This window comes from Thamnophis sirtalis, unplaced genomic scaffold, assembly GCF_051295495.1.
Source record: "Thamnophis sirtalis isolate CommonGarterSnake01/CBP01778 unplaced genomic scaffold, rThaSir2_p1.2 scaffold_2, whole genome shotgun sequence".
NCBI classification, from domain to species: Eukaryota; Metazoa; Chordata; class Lepidosauria; order Squamata; family Natricidae; genus Thamnophis; species Thamnophis sirtalis.
In genome coordinates, this window is record NW_028261382.1 from 47,186,308 (window position 1) to 47,209,496 (window position 23,189).

The following is a 23,189-nucleotide window of genomic DNA, read 5'->3' on the forward strand; positions in this document are numbered from 1 at the left end:
GCTGTAGAGGGAACTTTAAGACATGTGGACTTCAAGTCCCAGAATTCCCCAGGCAGTATGCTTGCTGGGGAATTCTGGGAATTGAAGTCCAAACATGCTGGCTCTTAAAATTGCTAAGGTTGTGAAACAGTGGACCCTTCCAGAACGAGTAGGGGCACAAATTGGCAAGGGGACACCCACAACCGAGCTAAAACTGTAGGTGTGAAGGTATGCTCAGAATGGAGTGGGCAGAGGAGGAACATAACGCATGACATACTGACTGAGGATCTTCGGGGCCTTGAACAAATGACTGGCCTTCCCCTTAAATAATTTCAGATCTATTTTGGGCATGGAACGAGAGGAAACCCCCCCCTGCTGATTCCCCAAGGTAGCTCAGCTGCAGAACTGGGGGGGGGGGCTGGAAAACGCAGCCCACCTGCGGTCGGAAGTGAGTTCCGGAGAGAACGGGTGGTATCGCTGGTAGGACTCCCAATGGGGAGTTCTCAAGGCTGTTGTTTAAAAACCAGCTGATCTGATTAAAAATCCATACTCCGTAATGATAGCTGGAGGTCGGGAGATCCAGAGCAGGGAGGTGCCCGGAAGTATGAATAATGAAAGATGACGTCTGGAGCTTTTAAGGCAAATTCTCTTTAAAAAAAAAAATGCAATGGCATAAAAAATAATCTGGAAACCCCCAAGGCCTTCAGTAAGAGATCAGAACAGTTGTTGTTTTTTTCTTCTTTCTTGAAAAAGCCCTATTTGGGAAATTGGTGGGAGATAAAACTGAGCAGAATGGGATATCCTGTAGGAGAGGAGAGGAGTAGGGAGGAGGAAAAAAGGCATCCGATAGGATAAAGAGGATTTTTCCCCTTCTTCTCTTGTTCGACAAAGAACATGTGTTGCTCCTTCTCTGATGGAGCAGTGAGCCTTCTGGGGTAGTGGGGTAGTGAACCTGCCCCACTCGTGGCCCTTGGGTTTCACAGAACTGGACACCCACCCACCCACCCCCCAAAAATCTCAGTTTTGCAGCCATGCCTCTCTCCTCTTTCTATTAACCCCCTGGATGGAATTTCCCCCCTCCTCTTCTTAATCCTCCACAAAAGCAGCAACTTGGCCTTGATTTCTACATGGGGAAGGACCGGGAAGGGGCGGGGGCTTTCCCCCACCCCCCAATGCCTGCCCCGCAACCGGGCATCCTTGCCTACGCTTTCTCTCTCTCTCTCCTTTCCTCTAGCTCTTTTCTCCAAATTCACTTGAGATCTAAGCTTTTATCTCCCAGCAGTGGCTGACACAGCCTGGGCCCCCCTCCCACTGGCCTGACCCAAATGCTGTCTCTGGCCAGGTCCAGGGCCAACCCCCACCCACCCCGTCCCCTCCCCTCCCCTCCCTAATACTGGGCTCCTTGGAAGTACTAATATTGCTAACATGGCCCTGTGCTTTGACCCTCCATCCTTTTCACTCCCCCCACCCCACCCTCAACCTCCCACCTTCCCAAACCACCTCGTTAGAGATTGCGTTGGCAACTTTTGTCGTTGTGTGTTACTAACACGCTTCTGGGGAGGGGGGGGGAGAGTGTCATGCAGCGGCAGGGTGGGGGGGAAAAAACCTCCCCAAAACTGTCCAAAGAAGGGATAACTAACCTCTGTGCCATTCGCGGAATGTCGGTTTCTTTCTTCCTTCCTTCCTTCCTTTCTTTTGAGTCGTTCATTTTGTTCTGTTCTCTCCTTACTAACCCAGGTTAAGAAAGTCTGGGTGGGGGGGAGGAGGGGGGGAGTATGGGGGAGGGCAGAGTTTGTGGGTAAACTGGTCGTTGGGTTGTGTGAATTCAGTATCTTTCATATTATTATTATTTATTTTTTAGTTTTTTGCTGGTCTCAGAAACTGGAGAAATTTAATTTCTCCTTTTATTCTGTTTTGTTTTAAATATATCTCCCTTGAATTTTCATGGTTGGTCATTTTTTTTCTTCTGTTTATTCCCTCCCCCCCTTCTCGATTTTCTTTTTCTTTTTTCCCCCCTCGTTTTTCTTTCCGTTTTTAAATGCATACAGCACGCAGGAATTGGACACGCTATGGTAAACAAACTGCATTATCTGGTAGATATCAGTCTATTGTCTAATCATTTGGTTTGCCGTGGGTTTTACCTCTCCCCCCCCTCTTTCCTTATTTTTTAAATTATTATTTTTCAAAAAAAAATTACTTTGCTTTTGGAAATTGAAAGTCACTTGGCTGTGCGAGCTTTGCACACACACGCCTTTGCAGAAACACATGGATTTTATCTCAACCGAACGTGCTTCTGATGGGGCTTTCTGTTGTATCCCCCCCCCCCAAAAAAAACTTTCTATAATTTTCAGCCAGTTTAGGCAAACAACATTTTCCAGTTGCCGACCATGCCCAGTTCGCCCTCTGCTTATATCCCTCCATTTCTTTCGGCGGGAACCTCCCTGTGCTGCCTTTCCCCCTTTAAAAAACGTAAAAAGTATTGAGTGGCTTTACTCAACTCTGCTGGGTGTGAATTTACCAGCGGCAAAAGATAACCCTCTACCGCAGGGGTCGGCCACCTTAAACACTCAAAAAGCCACAAAGGTCCTAACCGGAAGCCCCCCATTCAATTCTGAAGCCGACTGGAAGTCCGGTTCCCCCACCATAGAGTCTCCTCCTAGCATGGCGTCATTTTTCCTCTATCTGTCCTAACCGAAAGACCCATCAATTGTGGAGCTGAACCGGGCACAAGGAGCCGCAGCAGAGATATGAAAGAGCCACATGCGGCTCCAGAGCTGCAGGTTGCTGACCCCTGCTCTACCACATATATTTCTATACTGCGCTATAAAAACCTGCAGAAACAGGGACATTCACAATTGACCCAGCAAGCAAGGTAGATGATAGATTGCCACGGTCACAACGACTTTTAACAGAACTGGTTCTCAGTTTAGGGAATTTTGGGATCTGTGGACTTCAACTCCCAGAATTCCTCAGCCAGGAATTCTGGGAGTTGAAGACCCCCCACCTCTCAGTGTTGCCTAGATTGAGAAATACTGAATTAGAATATGTAATATAATATTGTGGTGGGCAGCAAACAACATTAATAAATAAATATAAATAACAATATAGTGTAGTATAGTGTATTAATGTAATATAATAATAAAATAAAATAATAATATAATATAATGTAATATTATTATATTATTATTATATTATATTATTATTATTATATTATATTATATTATATTATATTATATTATATTATATTATATTATATTATATTATATTATATTATATTATATTATTATATTAATATAGTATTGTATTATATTATAATATAATATAATGTAATGTAATATAATATAATATAATAAATATAATGTAATAAATATAATGTAATGCAATGTAATATAATATAGTATAGTATAATATAATATAATAATATAATATAGTATAGTATAGTATAGTATAATATAATAATATAATATAATATAATATAATATAATATAATATAATATAATTATAATATAATATAATATAATATAATATAATATAATATAATATAATATAATATAATATAATATAATATAATATAATATAATATAATATAATATAATATAATATAATATAATATAATATAATATAATATAATATAATAATATAAATCACTTGCCTATAAAGTCATCAAAAATCAGACACAACTAAATGGTTAAAACACCAAATAACAAATACAATGTAATATATAAACTGCCTCCCATTCTCAGTATTTTTGGATAACAAATCAATCTTTCTAAAATAAAAACCACCCACAATTGAAATTGATTTTAAAAAAGCAGCAAATAAAATAATAATAAAGACACCAATATGAGCTGGGTGAAAACTCTCGTTTGGTACCAAGAATGGTCTGTAATTTGAAGCAGGCAGGCTTAATAGCCTGCAGGCACAATGATTAATTATTGGTTTTTTTAAAAAAAATTATGGATGGATAACTGCCCCACAGACACTTTTCCTGCGTGACCTACAAACACTTTAAAAAAAAAATGCAACTGAAGGATTAAAACCGATGATAATAATAATAATGTTACAGAAAACCCAGTCCATGAAAATAATAAAACCCAACAGTTTGTATGTCATCAGGCCATTGAACACTTTGGATTCAGCTTCAAAGTAGTCCTCAGCCATTCTTTTAACGACCAAGCCAAGTTACGACGGTGGGTTGGACGTAAGTCCATTGGAGTCAAGTGATTCAAATTCAGGTATTTATGACCGTTGCAGCATCCAATAATGGCCATTTGGGGTCTTCCCAGGCAAGGGGAAAGAAAGCCAATGGGGGAAACCAGATTTCCAAGACAGAGTTAAGGACTGTGTGATGCGTTTAACGACGGCATCAGAATGATAATTATCGAATTGGACCCAGTTCAATTTTTCGGACTGCATTACTTAGCAATAGACGTTCCAGTTCCAGTTGCATTTTAAGTTGTGGCGTTTCAGACACAGCCCCTCCCTGAAGTTCTTAAGAGCAGGTACAGGCAGTCCTCGATTTACAGCAATCCATTTAGGGACCATTTAAAGTTAAACCTTAGGGCCGCTTTTCACAGTTACGACTGTTGTAGCATCCCCGGGGTCACATGATCGAAATTCAGATGTTTGCCAATTGACTCATATTTATGACGGTCACAGTGTCGCAGCGGGGTCCCGTGATCCCCTTCTGACGAGCAAAGTCAGCGGGGAAACTAGATTCACTTAACAACCGTGTTACTAATTGAACAACTACAGGGATTCCCTGAACAACGGCGGCCAGAAAGATAGTAAAACTGGGGCAAAACTCACTTAACGAATGTCTCACTGAATGATGTAAATTTTGCGCTCGATGATGGCCGTAAGTCGAGAACTGCCTGTAGATGCCTCTTCTCTGGGATTCTGGGATTTCTTGTCTGCCCTCTGCAGCGGCCACGGGATTCCCAGAAAAAGGAGCAGCTGGAATTACCCCCGTATTCCAAAAGTGCTTTCCCAAAAGGCAACTGGACTTTCTTGGGGTTTTTTCCCCCCTTGAAAACATTTTGCTTCTCACCCAAGGAGCTTCTTCAGTTCTTCGTCAACGTCCGAAGAACTGAAGAAGCTTCTTGGATGAGAAGAGAAACCTTTTTAAACCCAAGAAAGTCTAGTTTCCTTTTTGGAAAAGCACCTGTGACCTGGATGATTGAGAATTCTCCCCAGGCTTGAAAATGGATCCTTCCAGCCCTTTGGAAGACGAGGTGGGTTTCAATGCCCCCTCCCCATAAAATAAATTCCCTTTCTTTTATATCCCGAGGCAAAGGGAAACAGTGGAATAAGCAAGTCCTTGGCCCTAGGGTGGCTAAGATACTGAGCTTGTCGATCAGAAAGGTCGGCAATTCGGCGGTTCGAATCCCTAGCGCCGCGTAGCAGAGTGAGCTCTCGTTCTTTGTCCCAGCTTCTGCCAACCTAGCAGTTCGAAAGCATATTAAAAAATGCAAGTAGAAAAATAGGAATCACCTTTGGTGGGAAGGGAACAGCCTTCCGTGCGCCTTCGGCATTGAGTCATGCCGGCCACATGACCACAGAGACATCTTCGGACAGCGCTGGCTCTTCGGCTTTGAAACGGAGATGAGCACCGCCCCCTAGAGTCGGGAACGATTAGCAACATATCCAGAAGTTTGCGAAAGGCAACCGTTGAATTGGTAGCCGAAAAGCTCTGGAAAGCAAAGGAGACTTGGAAATCTGAGACAGTTGGACTGCAAGTCTCATCATCCACAGCCACTGCAAAGGCTACATCTTGGCATTCAGAGAGAATGGTCGAAACCCCCCCCCCCATCAGCTGTGGTCCTAATGGACTAATGTGGTGACTGATTTAATTTGCTGATCTTCAGGAGATCCATCTCACGCTCCCTCCTCCCCACCATTTATCCTCGCAACAACAACAACAACCCTGCGAGGTGGAATGGCTGGGAAAGAGGGAAGTCCCCCCCTCCCCCAGGAAAGGTACTTGAACCTGGATCTGCTACTAACAAGCCCCACACCTTCAGCTATCCCTCCCCAAGGGGATGGCAACACTCTAAATAAGGGGTCACCAACCTTGGCAACTTAAAAATTTGTGGACTTCAACTCCCAGAATTCCTCGGGTCTAAACCCACACAGCCCCCCCCCCCCCGGCCCGATTTGATTTTACCCAGCCGCCCTTGCAAAATCAGAAAAAGGCAACAAATATTTAGGGGGAAAAAATTGGTTGGAGAATTTTCTTTTATGGTTTTGATTTTTTTCCCCACCCTCCCCTCCCCCTCCTCCCCCCTCCCTCCCCCTCCCCAAAATCCATGGAAAACACCATCCCATGAAGCAACTTTTGTGCGCTGTTGCACCTACGCTGGGTCCCCCAGCTGCCCCCCAGGGACGCCCCCAAAATGGCAGCCAGGTGGATTGAGAGGGGAAAGCCTCGAAAAAGACCACCAATTTTCAGCAATGCTGGGTCGTGGCATGGAGGGGGTGGTGGGGTGCAGGGTTATTCCTCCTCCCTCTGAAGCATCTTGCAAAAGTGATCCAATTCGCGGATTGCGGACGAGTGGCGTCCTTGCTCCGTTCCTCTTCATTTTGGGGGGGACCAGGAGCTTATAAAGAGGGATTCCCCCAACAATATCTGGGTTGGTAGACTGGTGCTTGTCCCGGGAATCTGAGGACCTGGCTGCCCCATCGTGGCCCCCACCCTGGGGACCAGCTGCCTACCACCCTATTGCATGGCCTGCTGGGCTGCTTCTGTAGCCAAGTTTTTTATTTTCGGAGCATCTTTCTGGGGCTGAAACTAACACTCTTCTGTGTTGTATTATGTCCCACCCTTTCCTCTCCTCAGGCCTCCTCTTCCTCCCCCCCACCTGTTTTCTTCCAAGACCCCCCCCCCTCCTCTCTCAGCCGTGCATGACATCCCCTATCCTTCCTTGGCTGGCTTCACCTATGTCATTTCCAAGGGGAGCACTGAGGCAGGGCCCATTAGGGCAGGGCATGGATGGGACCCCCCTGTGCGCCTGTGTGAGTGCCTGGTTCCAAAAACGGGAGCAGAGTTATTCAAAAGGGAGCCCTGTTGGCATAGCTCCCTGGGTGGCACAGCTTGGCATTTTGGCTTTCCGTTGAGCAACCGTTGCAGGTTTTGGCAGGAGAATCTAGCTTGATCTGGAAATCTGTGTTGTGGCCCCAGATGGAGCTGGCAGCAGAGTCGGAGAGTTAGGAGGTTGGGGAGGAACCTGGGCCAGTCCTGGAGTCTGGGGAAGGCTCGGATGAGGACTCTGCATTGGAGGCAGAGAGGGGGACGAGGCCATCTGGCAGTGATCAGGTGCCTTATGCAGCTAGACAGCAGGAGCCTGTTCCCAGGGTGCGCATGTGCAGAGCTGCAAGAAGAAACTCAGAAATCGGGGCCGACTTGGGAATAAAGCCACAGGTGGACAGTGATTGGCCCCTCTCATAGGGAATAAAAGGGGAGTCGACGTTTGCAGGAAACCATTCATTCGTTTCTTAGATTCCTTTCAGGAGTGTGAAGATCTGTCCGTGAATCTCAAAGACTCTGTGCCCAGAGTCTTTCCTTGCAATATTGGAAAATATTTGCATGGCAGCTTTCCAAGCTAGATAAGGTCTGTGGTCATAAATACGCCTTTGAAAGACTGTTTGCCAGGCCTTGGCTGAATGGGAATGAAGGGAAATCACATTTGTTTAATAAAAGGGGTTTTGTCGGGACCAGGAATCGGCTTCGTGCTTTTTCGGGGAAGCCTGGATCAGAACAATCTGTTTCATTCTCATTTCGCACACTGACTGGCAGTGTCCAGGACTTTGGTGGGGGGTGGGGGTGGGGTTGGCCCATCCTTGGAGCAGGCTGGCTAGGGGTGTGTGGAAGAATTTGCAGCTGACTTGAGGGAAGGTGTGAAAAAGCTGTACGGATGGTGCAATCCAGCGAGTGAAGGAAGGAAGCATGAGAAAGGAACTCAAGGTAATCCCTCCTTGATGTTGTTTAGTATCAGGTGAGACTTGGAGAGGCTCCTCAAGTTTGTGTCATACCAAAATGTGCTTGGAGGGAAAATGCAAACAAACTTGGGGACAATGCATTGTATATCACAGTGTTTGCGAACTGAAACGAAGTGCGTGTGTGTGTTTGTGTGTTTGTGAGCACTGAAAACTGAAAGAGCCGTTTTCCATTTTCATTCAATCAATCATCAATCAGAATTGAGCTGGAAGGGACCTTGGAGGTCTTCTAGTCCAACCCCCTACTCAGGCAGGAGACTCTATACCAGTGTTTCTCAACCTTGGCAACTTGGAGATGTCTGGACTTCAACTCCCAGAATTCCCCAGCCAGCGAATGCTGGCTGGGGAATTCTGGGAGTTGAAGTCCAGACATCTTCAAGTTGCCAAGGTTGAGAAACACTGCCCTATACCATTCCAGGCAAGTAGCTGTCCAGTATCTTCTTAAAAGGCTCCATTGATGGAGCACTCAAAACCTCTGGAGGCAGGTTGTTCCACTGGTTAATTGTTCGAACTTCTAGGAAATTCCTCCTTAGTTCTAGGTTGCTTCTCCCCTTGATCAGTGTTTCTTGTCCCGCCCTAGCCTTTTCTCTCTATTGCCTTGCCTTTTATCTTCTGTTGAAACCTAACGAGGAAAAGGGAAGAAATTCAGCAGCAGGCTGTGCTTTTCTGCGAGTGAACTCTGCTCCCCGGTAAAGAAAATTCAAAAGCAGCTTCTTGAGTAAACTGAATGAGAACTAGGAGCGGGGAGGGGGGAAAAAAGATTTGTTCTCAGCCTGCCACTAATATTGAGTGTGGAAATGCAGCTATGATGATTATGTTTCTTTTAAAAAAGACAACAGCTGGGAGAGGAGAATTAAAAAGAGAAATGTGGGGCAAGAAGAAGTGTGGCTTAAACCTCTTCCTCTAGCCAATCAGGTTTGCCAAAACATTATGGCACTATTAAGAGAAGGAAAGGTTTGTAAGGATCAGTGTAGCGTGCGAGTATGTGTATAGGTGTGTGTTCAAAGGAAGAATGGAGGTATAAAAAGGAAAATGCTGGATCAGCTTTCTGCATCACACTCAGCTGGACCAAGAGGAAAGCCTTGGTAAGGACAATTTTGGTCACCACACTATAAAAAAGAGATTGAGACTCTAGAAAGAGTGCAGAGAAGAGCAACAGGGAAGATCAGGGGACTGGAGGCTAAAACATATGATGAACGGTTGCAGGAACTGGGCCTGGCTAGTCTAGGGAAGAGAAGGACCAGGGGAGACCAGAGAGCATCTTCCAATATTTGAGGGGCTGCCACAGAGAGGAGGAGGGGGTCAAGCTATTCTCCAAAGCACCTTTGAAGGCCAGACAAGGAATAATATGAATGGAAACTGACCAAGGAGAGATTCAAGCTGGAAATAAGGAGGAATTTCCTGACAGTGAGAACAATCAACTCATGGAACAGACGTTGCCTTCGAAAGTTGTGGGAGCTTCATCCCTGGAGGCTTTCAAGAAGAGACGGGACTGCCCATCTGTCAGAAATGGTGTTTTGTCTCCTGCTTCGCCAGGGGAGGGTCAGACTAGATGACCTACAAGGTCCCTTCTGACTCTGCTCATCTGTTAAATGTGTTAAACTTAGAACTAAGGAGAAAATACCTTAGAACAATTAACCAGTGGGACAAATTGCCCTTTAGAAATTGTGGTTGCTGCATCCCTGGAGGCTTTTAAGAAGAGACTGGACAGAAATAGTATAGGTCTCCTGTTCTTACAGGGGGTTGGGCGACTAGATGTCCTCCAAGGTCCCTTCAACTCTGTTTCTGTTACTTAACACCCTGGTGCTTCAAGGGCACAAGTCCACATTTTCACCCAACAAGGGCCCTTAAGGCAGCTTTCCCCACTTGGGGGGTGTTGCCCAGATGTGTAGGATGAGGAATCCCATCGTTCCCAGCCAGCCTTTCCTTGCCTGTGCTGGTTTTGCTGCAATTGGTAGTCCAATGTTAGTTAGATGTGGAGGAAGGTGGGTTTGGATGTGCAGTGAAGCATGGCAAGAGCCCAGATTTGGCTTTCTGGCAGTGAAATGAAAGGAGCATCGTGACATGCCAAGCAGCAGCCTTAAGCTGGGTCCAAATATTTCTCCCCGTGGCCCTGGCACTCCACTCTCTCTCTGAGTCATCCCTGCCTAAAATGCCTCTTTCACCAAATGGAATCCCCTGGAATTGAATTGCTAATTGATTGCTTCTTGCCTCATTAATCTCTGCACCCGGTTGACTCTAGGAATAGTTTTAGGATTGGGGAGGGGTGGGGGGAAGCACTGGTTATTTGGGATGGGTTCTGACCTAGGCTTCCCCAGCAGCACGAAGCCGAGTCCTTGTCCCGATAAACCCCTTTTTATTTAATTCACAGTGAATTCCTCTCCAGCAAAGTCTTTCCTCTCCCACAGTCTTTCAAGAGAGTTCCCAATTACCGACCTTGATCAGGCTTGGAGAGTGGCCAGGCCGATATCTTTCAGACGCCGCAATACTTGGCAGGAATGCAGGAATGAACTAATTGCCTCCTGCAAACTCCACTCCCCTTTCGCTCCTTTTTCATTTCCTTGGGAGGGGCCATTCATCGTCCACCTGTGGCCTTCCTCCCAAGTTGACCCCTGTTCTTTAGCTGTTCCCTTCGTCTGGCAGCTCTGCACATGCGCACACTGGGAACAGGCTCCAGCTGTTCTTCTGCCCCGCTGATGTCTGACTCTGAAGGCAGCTGATAACTGTCAGACGGCCCTGGCCCCCTCTCTGCCTCCGACACAGAGCCCTCCTCAGAGCCTTCCCCAGACTCCAGGACTGGCCCAGGTTCCTCCCCAACCCTCCTCACTGTCCCAATTTGCTGCCAGCTATGATGGCCACTAGCAGGCCACAACAGAATAGGAGTGGTTACTTTCACTCCCAGAGTTTCAGGACGGTAGTGCTGTAACCTTCAAGCCAAATTTGGAAAGCCGAGAATGGCTCTGGGCATTTTCAGAAACTTCATAGGTAGTCGTTGACTTACAACCACAGATTAGAATAGAGTAGAGTAGAGTAGAGTAGAGTAGAGTAGAGTAGAATGTAGAGTAGAGAGTAGAGTAGAGTGGAGTAGAGTAGAGTAGAGTGTAGAGTAGAGAGTGGAGTGGAGTAGAGTGGAATAGAATAGAATAGAATAGAATAGAGTTGGAAGGGACTTTGAAGGTCTTCTAGTCCAACCCCCTGCTTAGGCAGGAAACCCTACACCACTTCAGACAAATCTAATCTCTTCTTAAAAACTTCCAGTGTTGGAGCATTCACAACTTCTGGAGGCAAGTTGTTCCACTGATTCATTGTTCCCTTAGTTTAAAAGGGACTTCCTGGATTCACACAACACCCCTTAACCTGGGTTTGGAGTTAGCCTGTTGTCTTGACTGGCACAGCGCATTGAAACATAAGTCAACCCCCCAAAAAGAAGTGCGATTCACGCAATGCACAAAGTTTTAAACGAAATCTACTCCAGGTTATATAGGTAAACAAATTCAGCCTGTTGTGTAAAGGCAACCCTTGAGATTGAGTCTGAAGTGGTGTAGGGTTTTCTGCCTAGGCAGAGGGTTGGACTAGAAGACCTCCAAGGTCCCTTCCAGCTCTGTTATTCTATTCTATTAAGGAGATTGGCCATTTTGTTGTGAAATTTTAAACGCAACTGGAGGAATTTGAAGAATTTTGATGGTGGAGGGGTTCGAGTTTGGGGGTTTCCTTCTTTCCCATGAATCAACCGTCATCCCTAAACGAAAAACCAGCTTTTAGGCAGATCAATTTTGATGTGTCCCAGAGCAAAAAACAATCAGATAGCTAGACAAACATAGATGGACAGACAGAGAGACGGATAATGTTGGCCTAGGAAGCCAGAAAGGACCTGGATGTTACCAGCCACTCCACAATGTGTTCTACACAATTGTATTTATATGCTGCTTGATTAAGTGTGGCTTTTAGTTGTTAATTAGTATGTTGATGGCCAGCTATTAAGTTGTTAGCTGTTTTTTTCCTTGTGCTTTGGCACCCTTAGCTTCTAAGTACCTGATACGTTGTTGGTAAATCAGCACTCCTATTGACTGACAAGGGGCCTCTTTCCCAGGTGTCAATTATTTTGCAACCAGATTGTAAGCGATTAGACAAGGAAACCCAAACTCAGAAAACCAAAAATCATTGGTAGCCTCACATTGCTGTGAACTACTAAGATTGTTGGCCGAGCAGGGACAAAAAAAGTCAGAGAAACGATTGAAGCCAGGGAAACGGGCCATTAATGACAAATCGTAGGAAATGGGAAATATTAAAGACTAGGACCAGTGTTTCTCATGCTTGGCAACTTTTAAGATGTGGACTTCAACTCCCAGAATTCCCCAGGCGGCATGAGGAACCAGCGTAATTGCCCGGGGAATTCTGGGAGTTGGAGTTCACTCAAGTTGTCAAGGATGAGAAAGGCTATGCTAGATTCTATCACTCTCTAACCTACCTACCCTGTTTCCTTGAAAATAATCCCTCCCCGGATAATAAGCCCTCCCAAAAATATTGCAACACAGCAGCAGCCATGAGGTGACCACGCTCGCCGCGCCTCCTGCACCTCAAAAATAGTAAGATCTCCCCGAAAATAAGGCCAAGCTCTTTTAGGAGTGTTGTGGAAATCCAGCCATGGGTTTTAGGCTTGTGGTTCCAGTATAACTGGCCAATTTGGGAGAAAGGATGAATTCAGTAACCTGGTTAAATATGTGGAACAACCCACCAGAGGCGAAATGCCAGCAGTTCACCTGAACCAGTAGTAAATATATATATATATATTCCACGGTTCGGGCGAACCGTTTTTTTCCGATGATCCGCTGTGCTGCGTGATTTATATTAGCTAGAAAGCAGGATTTTAGGGAGGATAAAACATCACTTTCCCCCAAAAATAGAGTTAGCTGCTCCCATTGGCTCCAATTTCAGGGCCCACTCATTTTCTTTGCATGTTACACAAAGGGTGTGTGTGTGTGTCATCTCTGCATCCTTCAGGGGTGTGGAAAGCCGCAAGGTTTTGCAAAGCCCCTCCCCCTCTCCAGAGTCCGCAGGCATTTAGACACCTCCGAAGTTTTGGCGTCTGCCATTGTGAGCCAGGCAGGAGAGGTGGAGCTCTTGCCTCCCAATCAGGAGGCTGTGGGTTTCGATCCTAAGCAGAGGCACATATTTCTCTCTCTGGGCACAATGAGAATATATCTGCCGAACAAAACTCCACCCTGGCAACAAGGAAGGGCATCCGGCCAGGAAAACACTCAGCTCCGTTCAGTTGCCCCAGACTCCACCTTGCAAGGGAAGATTGGGGGGGGGTCGTTAAATGAAGATGATGATTGTGAGAAGAGTGGCAGGAATGTGGGTGTTTGTGCACGCTGGACGCATTGGGTCTGGATGGTGGTTTGTGGGTCTGCTGGATTCTGAGTGTGTGTTTTCCTCCAGGGATGGCTGGGTTTTCTTCCTCTTGAGTGTGTGCCTTTCTGTGGAGCCCCCAGGTTGTTGTTGTTTTGTGTGTGTGTGTGTGTGTGTGTGTGTGTGTGTGTGTGAAACTGTGCGTATGTAAGCTCCCCTCGAGGATTTGTTGGGGAGGGAGGGGATCGACTGGACGTGGGAAGGCCGAGTGCTCCCGTTAGAAATCTTTTTTTAAAAAAGCACCATGCTTTCCGCCTCGCTTGCACACCTTTACCTGCCCTTCTCCATTCTTCCTCATCCCTCTTGCACGCCGGCACCTCCTCTCCACACCTCTACCCCCCCCCCCCCGTGTGTGCCCTTCATCCCATCTAACACACATGGGGGACCCTTCCTCCTCGCCTCCCCCCCGCCTTGCATGGCTTCTGTTTCATCAGATTTCTCTCTGCCAATCTCTTCTTCTTCTTCTTCTTTTCCTTCTTCTTCGCTCTCTCTCTCTTTCTGACAATTAATTAAATAATTAATGGAGAGACATAATGAATGCTAGCTGGTAATTAACTCCTGTTGTACTAATAGTATACTAATTAAAGACTGTGTTGATTGTTTCTACTAACTGCCATTTCTGTGTCTGAACTTTTAAGTTTGTCTGAGGAGAATGCCCCAGGTGGTTTTTGTTTTTTTTTAACTCGGACCTCCCTTTCCTCTTCCTCTTCCTCCTCTTCTTCCTCCTCTTCCTCTCCCTCTCCTCCTGCTTCCCTCCCCCTTCGGAGGGCAAATGTAGGACAAGCATAAACGGCTCTCAAACGTGGGCCCTGCGAATCATGATAGAAGCAGATGAAGGGCATACAAGTAAGCAGTCCTCGGCTTACAACAGTTCATTTAGGGACTGAAGTTACAACGGCACTGAAGAAAGTGACCTATGACCATTTTTCACACTTACGACCGTTGCAGCATCCGCATGGTCACGTGTTTTACAGCAAGAGCAACAACACTTAAACTTATATCCCGCTTCACAGTGTCTCTAAGCGGTTTAGAGTCAGCCTTTTGCCCCCAGCAATCTGGGTCCTCATTTGACCCACCTCGGAAGGACGGAAGGCTGAGTCAACTTGGAGCCGGTCAGGATCGAACTCCTGGCAGTGGGCAGAGTTAGCCTGCAGGACTGCATTCTAACCACTGCTCTTGGATGCTTGCAAACAGGACTCACATTTACGACGGGTGCAGCGTCCCAGGGGGACGTGATCCGCTTTTGCGACTTTCTGATAATAGCAATAGCAGTTAGACTTATATACCGCTTCATAGGGCTTTCAGCCCTCTCTAAGCGGTTTACAGAGTCAGCATATTGCCCCCACAGTCTGGGCCCTCATTTTACCCACCTCGGAAGGACGGAAGGCTGAGTCAACCCTGAGCCGGTGAGATTTGAACCGCTGAACTGCAGATAAGAGTCAGCTGAAGTGGCTGCAGTACAGCACTCTAACCACTGCGCCACCTCGGCCAAGTCAATGGGGAAGCCGGGTTGACTTAGCAACCGTGTTACTAAGTTAACGACGGCGGTGATTCACTTAGCAAAGATGGCAAGGAAAGTCATAAAAAGGGGCCAAACTCACTGAATAAAGTTCTCCCTTAACAACATAAATTCTTGCCGTTGTGGTGGCAAGTCGAGGACTACCTCTATTTCTAGCACAGGGGAAGCTCCTAGGATTTGGGGCCCAAGCCCCCTCCCAGGTGGAAAAGGTTTTGGGCCTGATCAGGGGTGGGATTGAAAAACGTTAGCAATCAGTTCTCTGCCCGGTTGCTGGGTGGGTGTGGCCATGGTGGATGTGGCTACTCGGCCGCCTACACCATGGTGGCCTCAGGGGGGCTTTTCGCCTTCCTTAAGCTCTGGAGGCTTTCCCTGATTCTGGAGACCCTCCGGAAGTCGGAAACGTGCCCGGTATTTTCACCCTCCCAGAGCCTCCACGCAGGCCCTGCATTACTTGGCATGATTAATGGGCCGCGTGGAGACTCCTGGGAGGGCGCGGCCAGCCGCTCCTTGCAACAACCGGTTTGGCGGACTGCTGCGAACCGGCTGAATCCCACCCCTGGCCCTGATGGCTGGGCCAGAAGGCGAGACAGGGGGACACACTTCAACATCCTTTTCCGCCTGCCCAAAAAATAATTTCCACACTCGGCCCAAAAGACTAACGTTGATTTCCAAGCTGGGGGAGTGGTGGGGGGAGCTTTTTGGTCAATAATAGCAATAGCAATAGCAGTAGACTTATATACCGCTTCATAGGGCTTTCAGCCCTCTCTAAGCGGTTTACAGAGAGTCAGCATATTGCCCCCAACAATCTGGGTCCTCATTTTACCCACCTCGGAAGGATGGAAGGCTGAGTCAACCCTGAGCCGGTGAGATTTGAACCGCTGACCTGCTGATCTAGCAGTAGCCTGCAGTGCTGCATTTAACCACTGCGCCACCTTGGCTCTGGTCAAGCTCTGGGGGCAAAATTAAATTGAGAAATTAAGACTCTGGGGTGGCGGGGGGGGGGATCTCCAAGGCAGGGTCTCCTCCAATAAGAACAGCTCAAGAAAGGCACCGTTTCCCCTCAAGCTCTGCTAAGAACCAAGGTCGCAGGCTGAAGAGGCAACTTCTCCATTTGCCCCCCTCTCTCAAAACACAGGGGCTGCCTTCTTCCAAGACACGGAAGCTGCATTTGCCCCACATTCAAAACTCTTGTTTCTTTGAAGCTTAGGAATCTTGGTTGGTTTCTTCTGGCTTTGCACGTCGGGCAAATTCAGCCAGTAGGAGACATGAAGGTGGCTCAGTGGCTAAGACGCTGAGCTTGTCGATCAGAAAGGTCGGCAGTTCGGCGGTTCGAATCCCTAGCGCCGCGTAACGGAGTGAGCTCCCGTTCCTTGTCCCAGCTTCTGCCAACCTAGCAGTTCGAAAGCACATTAAAAATGCAAGTAGAAAAATAGGAACCGCCTTTGGTGGGAAGGGAACAATGTTCCATGCGCCTTTGGTGTTGAGTCATGCTGGCCACATGACCCCGGAGACGTCTTCGGACAGCGCTGGCTCTTCGGCTTTGAAACGGAGATGAGCACCGCCCTCTAGAGTCGGGAACGACTAGCACAGATGTGCGAGGGGAACCTTGACCTTTAGGAGTCATGAATTTAAGACTGTCCCACTAATGGGACATTCACACCCACAGTCGGTTGACTTCTGACCGTCCAGTTGTTCCTGGCCACCAAGAGGTCAGCATCCGCCTTCTGTGGTGTATCTAGCCCTTCTCTTAGAGAGAGAAAGTTAGCGTCTGTTCCTACTTCTGGAGTTGGGGGACACGAACAAGCTAGAATCGAAGGTCACCTAGACCAGCGATCCCCAACCTTGGCAACTTTACAACTTGTGGATTTCAACTTCCACCATTCCTCAGCCTGAAGAATTCTGGGGTTTGAAGTCCACAATTCGTAAAGCTGCCAAGCTTGGAGACCTCTGATGTAGACTAAATGTTAAACCCAGGGCACGAGTCCCGGTCATCGTTGCCTGCTATCAAAACAGCCCCCCCCTCCTAGTTGTTGTCCCCCTCCCCATCATTTTCTCTTTCGCTCTTCTCTCTGCCTTCTAACCTCGTTTGCATGTTGAATTGACTAATTACTAATGAGACCCTCCCTCCCTGCCCCCTTTCTCTTCCATCCTCCCCTTCCTTCATTGCTTGGATTGGAAAGAAGACCCCCCCACCCCACCCCACCTCCCCACTTGAAACGTCCCAACAGGATCAAGCTCCCCCTCCTACCAACCGGTTGGTCTGCCCCTTTCTTGGCTTTGCCCAGGCAGCAAAACAAAAAAAAATGGAATTGCAGTGAGACAACGGTGCAGTCTCTCTTTCTTTTTCTCTCTCTCTCTCTCTTTATTTCCCAAAATTTTCCCTCTTCTGCACAAGCCTTGATGGATCAGGAAAAAAAAAACTTATAAGGATGGACAAAGGTGGGAGGGTGGGGGGATAACATTGGCTTCTCCAGGACGGGCTCATCTGTTTTAGTAAAACTGAGATGTTGCAAGACCTCGAGGGATGTTAGCACATTCAATTCAATCAAATTGAATTGAATTTGCTCAGACTTTGGTCCAGAGCTGCTCAGCGCTGCCCACTGCTGGAAGATTTGGTTGAGTGCACGCTTCTCTCAGAGGCAGGCGATAAAAGTCCTGCTCCAAAATGTCTTAATTTGGGTGCATCCCTGTGGTCTGGTGTGCTAAAACCTTTTGATCTTTGGACTCTCGAGTATCGGAAAGGTGGCAGGACTCGGGATGGGATTCCTAGCTGGCTCGTTCCGTGCTCCTCGCCCTTCGCTACCTGACAGTGATGCCTTGAAAGGATCTTGCGCGTGAGTGACGGCCATTGCGAGAGCCACACTTCACTTGAGAATGAAGTCCTCTTTGTTGTGGAAAAGACACGCCTATTGGAAGGAAACAGCACCGAAGCTGAACGTTTCTAGCTCCCGGTTATCACAACGGAAAAGGGGAAAAGAACGAATAAGAAGGGGGATCTTGGCAATCCTCTTCGTCATTCACTTCTGTCGGAAGAAATGTCCATCTGGGTTCAGCTCCAAGTGGGGGGAAAGACGCTGGAAACATGGAGGCTGTTTGGAAAGAGGGTTTAATGGTGGACAGGATCACATGCCTTGGAGCTGCTCCTGGGTGAAAAAGAGAAGAGATGCTGAGAGTCCCGGGGGTTTTATGCCGTCTCTGGGCTTTGAACTTCCTGGGGCACAGGAAGAGTATCCTGATTGGTTGCTGTCAGAGATCATAGCTAGATTTGTAGGTTATCTGTGTGCTACGTTTGGTTGAAACGTGATGGGTGGTGCAATGAAGGGCAATGAAACGGCTCTGCCTGAAGGGGGATCTTTGTTATGTAGAATAGACTGGCTCAGGCCTTAAAGACCCATTGACAAAGGTTGGGGGGGGTTCTACTTCTCTTTTTTTTCTTCTCTTTTTAGGGAAAATATTCTGCCTTTTTAATACATTGTTTCCCTGAAAATAAGACCTGCCCGGATAATAAGCCCAATCGGGCTTTTGAGTGCATACACTAAAATAAGCCCTCCTCTAAAAATAAACCCTCCCCAAAAATATTGCAACACAGCAGCAGCCATGCGGTGACCACGCTCGCCACCTCTTGCACCTCAAAAATAATAAGGCCTCCCTGAAAATAAGGCCAGGCGCTTATTTCGGGGGCTCAAAAGAAAATAAGACCCTGTCTTATTTTAGCTCCAGCATCCTGTTTTCAGCAGCAACAAGGAGAATGGAGGATTTAGAAAGCAAAGACCACATTTTTAAGGTAGCATTTGATATTCTTAGAAGGTCTCGAGCTGTTGAGGGCTTTTCCCCCTCAACAAGTTAGGTACTAATACCACTCTATAAAGCCCTAGTAAGACCACATCTAGAATTCTGCACCCAATTTTGCTCACCACACTATAAAAAAGATGTTGAGACTCTAGAAAGAGGGCAGAGAAGAGCAACCAGGATGATGAGGGGACTGGAGGCTAAAACATACGATGAACGGTTGCAGGAACTGGGCCTGGCTAGTCTAGGGAAGAGAAGGACCAGGGGCGACAGGAGAGCATCTTCCAATATTTGAGGGGCTGCCCCAGAGAGGAGGAAGGGGGTCAAGCTATTCTCCAAAGCACCTTTGAAGGCCAGAGAAGGAAGAATGGATGGAAACTGACCAAGGAGAGATTCAACCTGGAAACAAGGAGGAATTTCTTGACAGGGAGAACCATCAACCCATGGAAGAGAAGTTGCCTTCGGAGGTTGCGGGAGCTTCATCCCTGGAGGCTTTCAAAAAGAGACTGGATTGCCCTCTGTCAGAAATGGTGTAGGTAGGGTCTCCAGCTTGGGCGGGGGAAGGTTGGACTAGATGACCTCCAAGGTCCCCTCCAAGTCTGTTAACCTGTAAGTGCCCTCTATTCCTAAGGACACAAAATCCTGCTATACTCAAACCCCTCATAGACTGGGTTCAGACATCCAACAAATGGTTTGCTGAAATCGTGTTTATCAAGCCGAATGCTCAGTGTTTTTATAGCGTACTAAACTGGTCACCATATTTTACAAACCGCCATGGGGGTTCAGATAGCGTAAAAAACTGACCCTTACTGGGTTGAAAGGTTCAATTTTGATTTTTCAAGTTCAGCAATTAAAAGTACCAGATTGGACTAGATCAGGGGTCTCCTTGGCAACCTTAAGACCTGTGGACTTCAACTCCCAGGGCTGGCTGAGGAATTCTGGGAGTTGAAGTCCACAAGTCTTGAAAGACCATTGGGCTAGAATCAGTGTTTCTCAACCTTGTCAACTTGAAGATGTCTGGACTTCAACTCCCAGAATTCCCCAGCCAGCGAATGCTGGCTGGGGAATTCTGGGAGTTGAAGTCCAGACATCTTCAAGTTGACAAGGTTGAGAAACACTGGGCTAGATGGAAACCACCAACATGGATACAGGTAGCCCTCAACTTACTATTTGTTGAATGACCATTTGAAATTACAACAACATCGAAAAAAGTGACTTGCGACCAGTCCTCACAGTTACAACCGCTGCAGCTTGGGGGGGATGGCTGTTTGCAACTTGGCCAGTTGGCTTCCGATGAATAAAATCAAGGTGGGAAATCCAGTTTCACCGCATGGTTCACTTAACAAGAGCGACGATTCGCTTCACAACCCAAAGGTGGTAAAACCGGGTGCAAATTCGCTTAACCAGCATCTTGCTTCGCGACGGAAATTCTGGCCCCAATTATGGTTGTAAGCCGAGGATCGCCTGCATTTCCCAAATACAAGTTTAGGAGTTTTTCAATGTCCTAGAAACTACCCCACCCCACCAAGAACCTGGTACTTTCTGGTTGGTTTTGAATTCTCAGCTACCTGTTGACTGTCGCAAGTTGCTGAGAACTATAATTCCGGCTCGCCTAGAAAGCACCGAGTCGCGGAAGCAAGCGCCTTTCAGCCTGGCTCACTTGGAGGGGAGGCCCATCTTTTGGCATCCAGAGATGTCAACGCTTCATTAGCAAAAAAAAAAACCAGTGTATTTAAAAGGCAATTAATGCAACCTGAAATACATAAATGCTTTCCCCTGTTTGTGAACTGTCGAGAAAGAGGAACTTGCCCAGGGAAAGAAAGAAAGAAAGAAAGAGAGAGAGAGAGAGAGAAAGAAAGAAAGAAAGAAAGAAAGAAAGAAAGAAAGAAAGAAAGAAAGAAAGAAAGAAAGAAAGAAACCCCATCCAGCAAGGTCAATTTAAAGATTGTGCAAGCTTTTATACTTCACTACTAGAGCTGATCATATCAAGTATTCAATTTATATTTACCGACAAAGAAATAAACATTAGTATAGATCTATTTCAAGCTGTTTGGCTCTCATCAGCCCTTCCAGGATTCAAAGCAGTGTGTGGGCCTTCCCATATTTGGGTAGACCTAAAACACTTTATCATATCAAGTAGTTTTCTGGAAGAACAGCTCTGTCCTGGCCAATCAGATTAACAGAGTTGGAAGGAACCTTGGAGGTCATCTAGTCCAATCCCCTTGCCCAAGCAGGAGACCCCACACCATTTCTGACCAATGGCAGTCCAGTCTCTTCCTGAAAGCCTCCAGGGATGAAGCTCCCACAACTTCCAGAGGCAACTTCTCTTCCATGGGTGGATTGTTCTCACTGTCAGAGTATTCCTCCTTATTTCTAGGTTGAATCACAGGAGCCGCTACATTTGTTAGCCTTAAAATATAGGTAGGCAGGTAATGTAGGTTCGATAGGTAGGTAGATAGGTAAGAAGATAAGTAGATGGATGGATGGACGGATGGACGGACAGAGTCCTGGTGGCACAGTGGTTAGAAGGCAGTATTGCAGGCTAATTCTGCTGACTGCCAGTACCTCGATTCTCACCAGCTCAAGATTGACTCAGCCTTCCGTCCTTCCGTGATGGGTAAAAATGAGGACCCAGATTGTTGGGGGCAAGAGCCTGACTCTGTAAACTGCTTAGAGAGGGCTGTAAAGCACTGTAAAGCAAGATACAAGTTTAAATACTATTAATAGATGGATGGATGGATGGATGGATGGATGGATGGATGGATGGATGGATGGATGGATGGATGGATACAGAGACAGACAGACAGGGACGAAATCTTTTTCAGAAAATAATTTAGACAGCCCTGAATACCCCAAAACCATGGCGTGTTTTAAAATTATTTAAAGTTGTCATGATTTAAACAGCCAACCCAGCCCTTGCCTTAAAGGTACTTAGGAATGTGCTGGATTGCAACATCCATTGTCCTCACACCGCATGGGGATGATTGGGTTATAAAACCCACGACGTCTGGAAGGCACCAGTTTGAGAGAAGGCTAGTGGACCAAATTGGAAATGAGTCAGTTGGCTAAACACCTATACTCGATTCACATGACGCATTAAACCCAGATGGGCATAATTCAAGCATTCCCAAGAGACAAGAAAAGATCAGGAAAGGACCAAACAGCCACAGCATGCTAAACTTAATTGTTGCAGAGGGGGTTAGCGTGCTGTGAGAACCCACATTTCCTCCTTTCTTGTAATGCACAGTACAACAGTATATTATACTGTTGGAAGGGACCTTGGAGGTCTTCTAGTCCAACCCCCTACTCAAGCAGGAGACCGTACACCATTTCTCACAAAGATCTGTCCAATCTCTTTGCCAGGGTCCCAGGTAAGACCCCCAACCGACTCCAAAGTTTGAGTTTCCTCAAAGCTCCATTTTATGAGGCTTGTCATCTTGGCACATCTGGGGAAACCCCAATCTGGAAGTTTCCAGGTTTACCCCACCCAAACGAAAGTTCAAGCCCCTGCCCAGCACCCAAATGTCCGTCCCATGGCCCAATCAGGCCCCGCCACAACTGGAGATGCCTCCCAGCCACGCCCCCCCAGGTACAGGGGCGTGTCCTTGACTCTCCTTGACTCTTTGAGAAAGGAATGTTATTCTGATTGGTTAGGATGAGATGGAAAATTTAGTGCAGGTTCTCGCGGCTAGGAATTTTCTCTTTAGTTCTAGGTTGTTTCTCTCCTTGTTTGCTTTCCATGGTCCTGGAAGCGCGTGATCGTAATCCCTTCAATCTTCTCCACTCGGGCCAACTCCTCCGCTTTCTTCCCAAGGAAGACTGGGCTTCTGCTTACCTGCTTGTCCTTCTGACCTAGATCCTCTCCCAGGTTTCCCCAAATCCTTCCAGAAGTTTGATGCTTGGGTTCGAGACACGCAATTCAAGCTGGGCTCAGAGCGATGGGAAATAAAAGCAGAACTCTTTCCTTCCTTTAAATTGTGTCTGTGTGTGGGGAAACGGTGCATCTGCTGACGCTTTCAATTATCTTCCTCTCCTTGCAGCCCATCAACTCAAGTTGTACGAGACATACATCCCAAAATCATTTTTATAAGTACAATTCTCAAGCCGGCTCTTTCCTCATCCCTAAACCTCTCCCTTAAGAGTCCTTGTTTCCTAAGTGAAACCAGTTAAATGCACAGTGTTGCATTTTGTCTCTGTTAAATATCGTTTTTGGAATGCTGTTTCCATCTTCGGGCATATTAGGATTCCCTTCCATTGTCTCTAGCAAGAAATCTTCCTCTCTGCCAGCCCATTTCATCCAGCTGCTTCCAAGGCATTCTGGTCTGAACTAGGCATGAACCAAGGCCAGCTGCTGAATGGAAGAGCAATAGAAATAGCACCAGCACTTAGACTTATATACTGCTTCACAGAGCTCACAGCCTCTCTAAGCAGTTTACAGTCAGCTTACTGCCCCCGAAAATCTGGGTCCTCGGAAGGACGGAAGGCTGAGTCAACCTTG

General features: G+C 46.8%; 1 protein-coding gene across 1 annotated transcript in view; it reads left to right on the forward strand.

The window, feature by feature from the left end:
- Nucleotides 1-23,189, forward strand: part of LOC106546310 (neurexin-2) — a gene marked incomplete at its 3' end in the record, with an annotated part of 196,117 nt that overhangs the window by 140,266 nt on the left and 32,662 nt on the right. Inside the window, 1 exon segment of the mRNA XM_087705333.1 lies at nucleotides 2,028-2,051. Within this exon segment, the coding sequence (XP_087561459.1) occupies nucleotides 2,028-2,051 (24 nt within the window).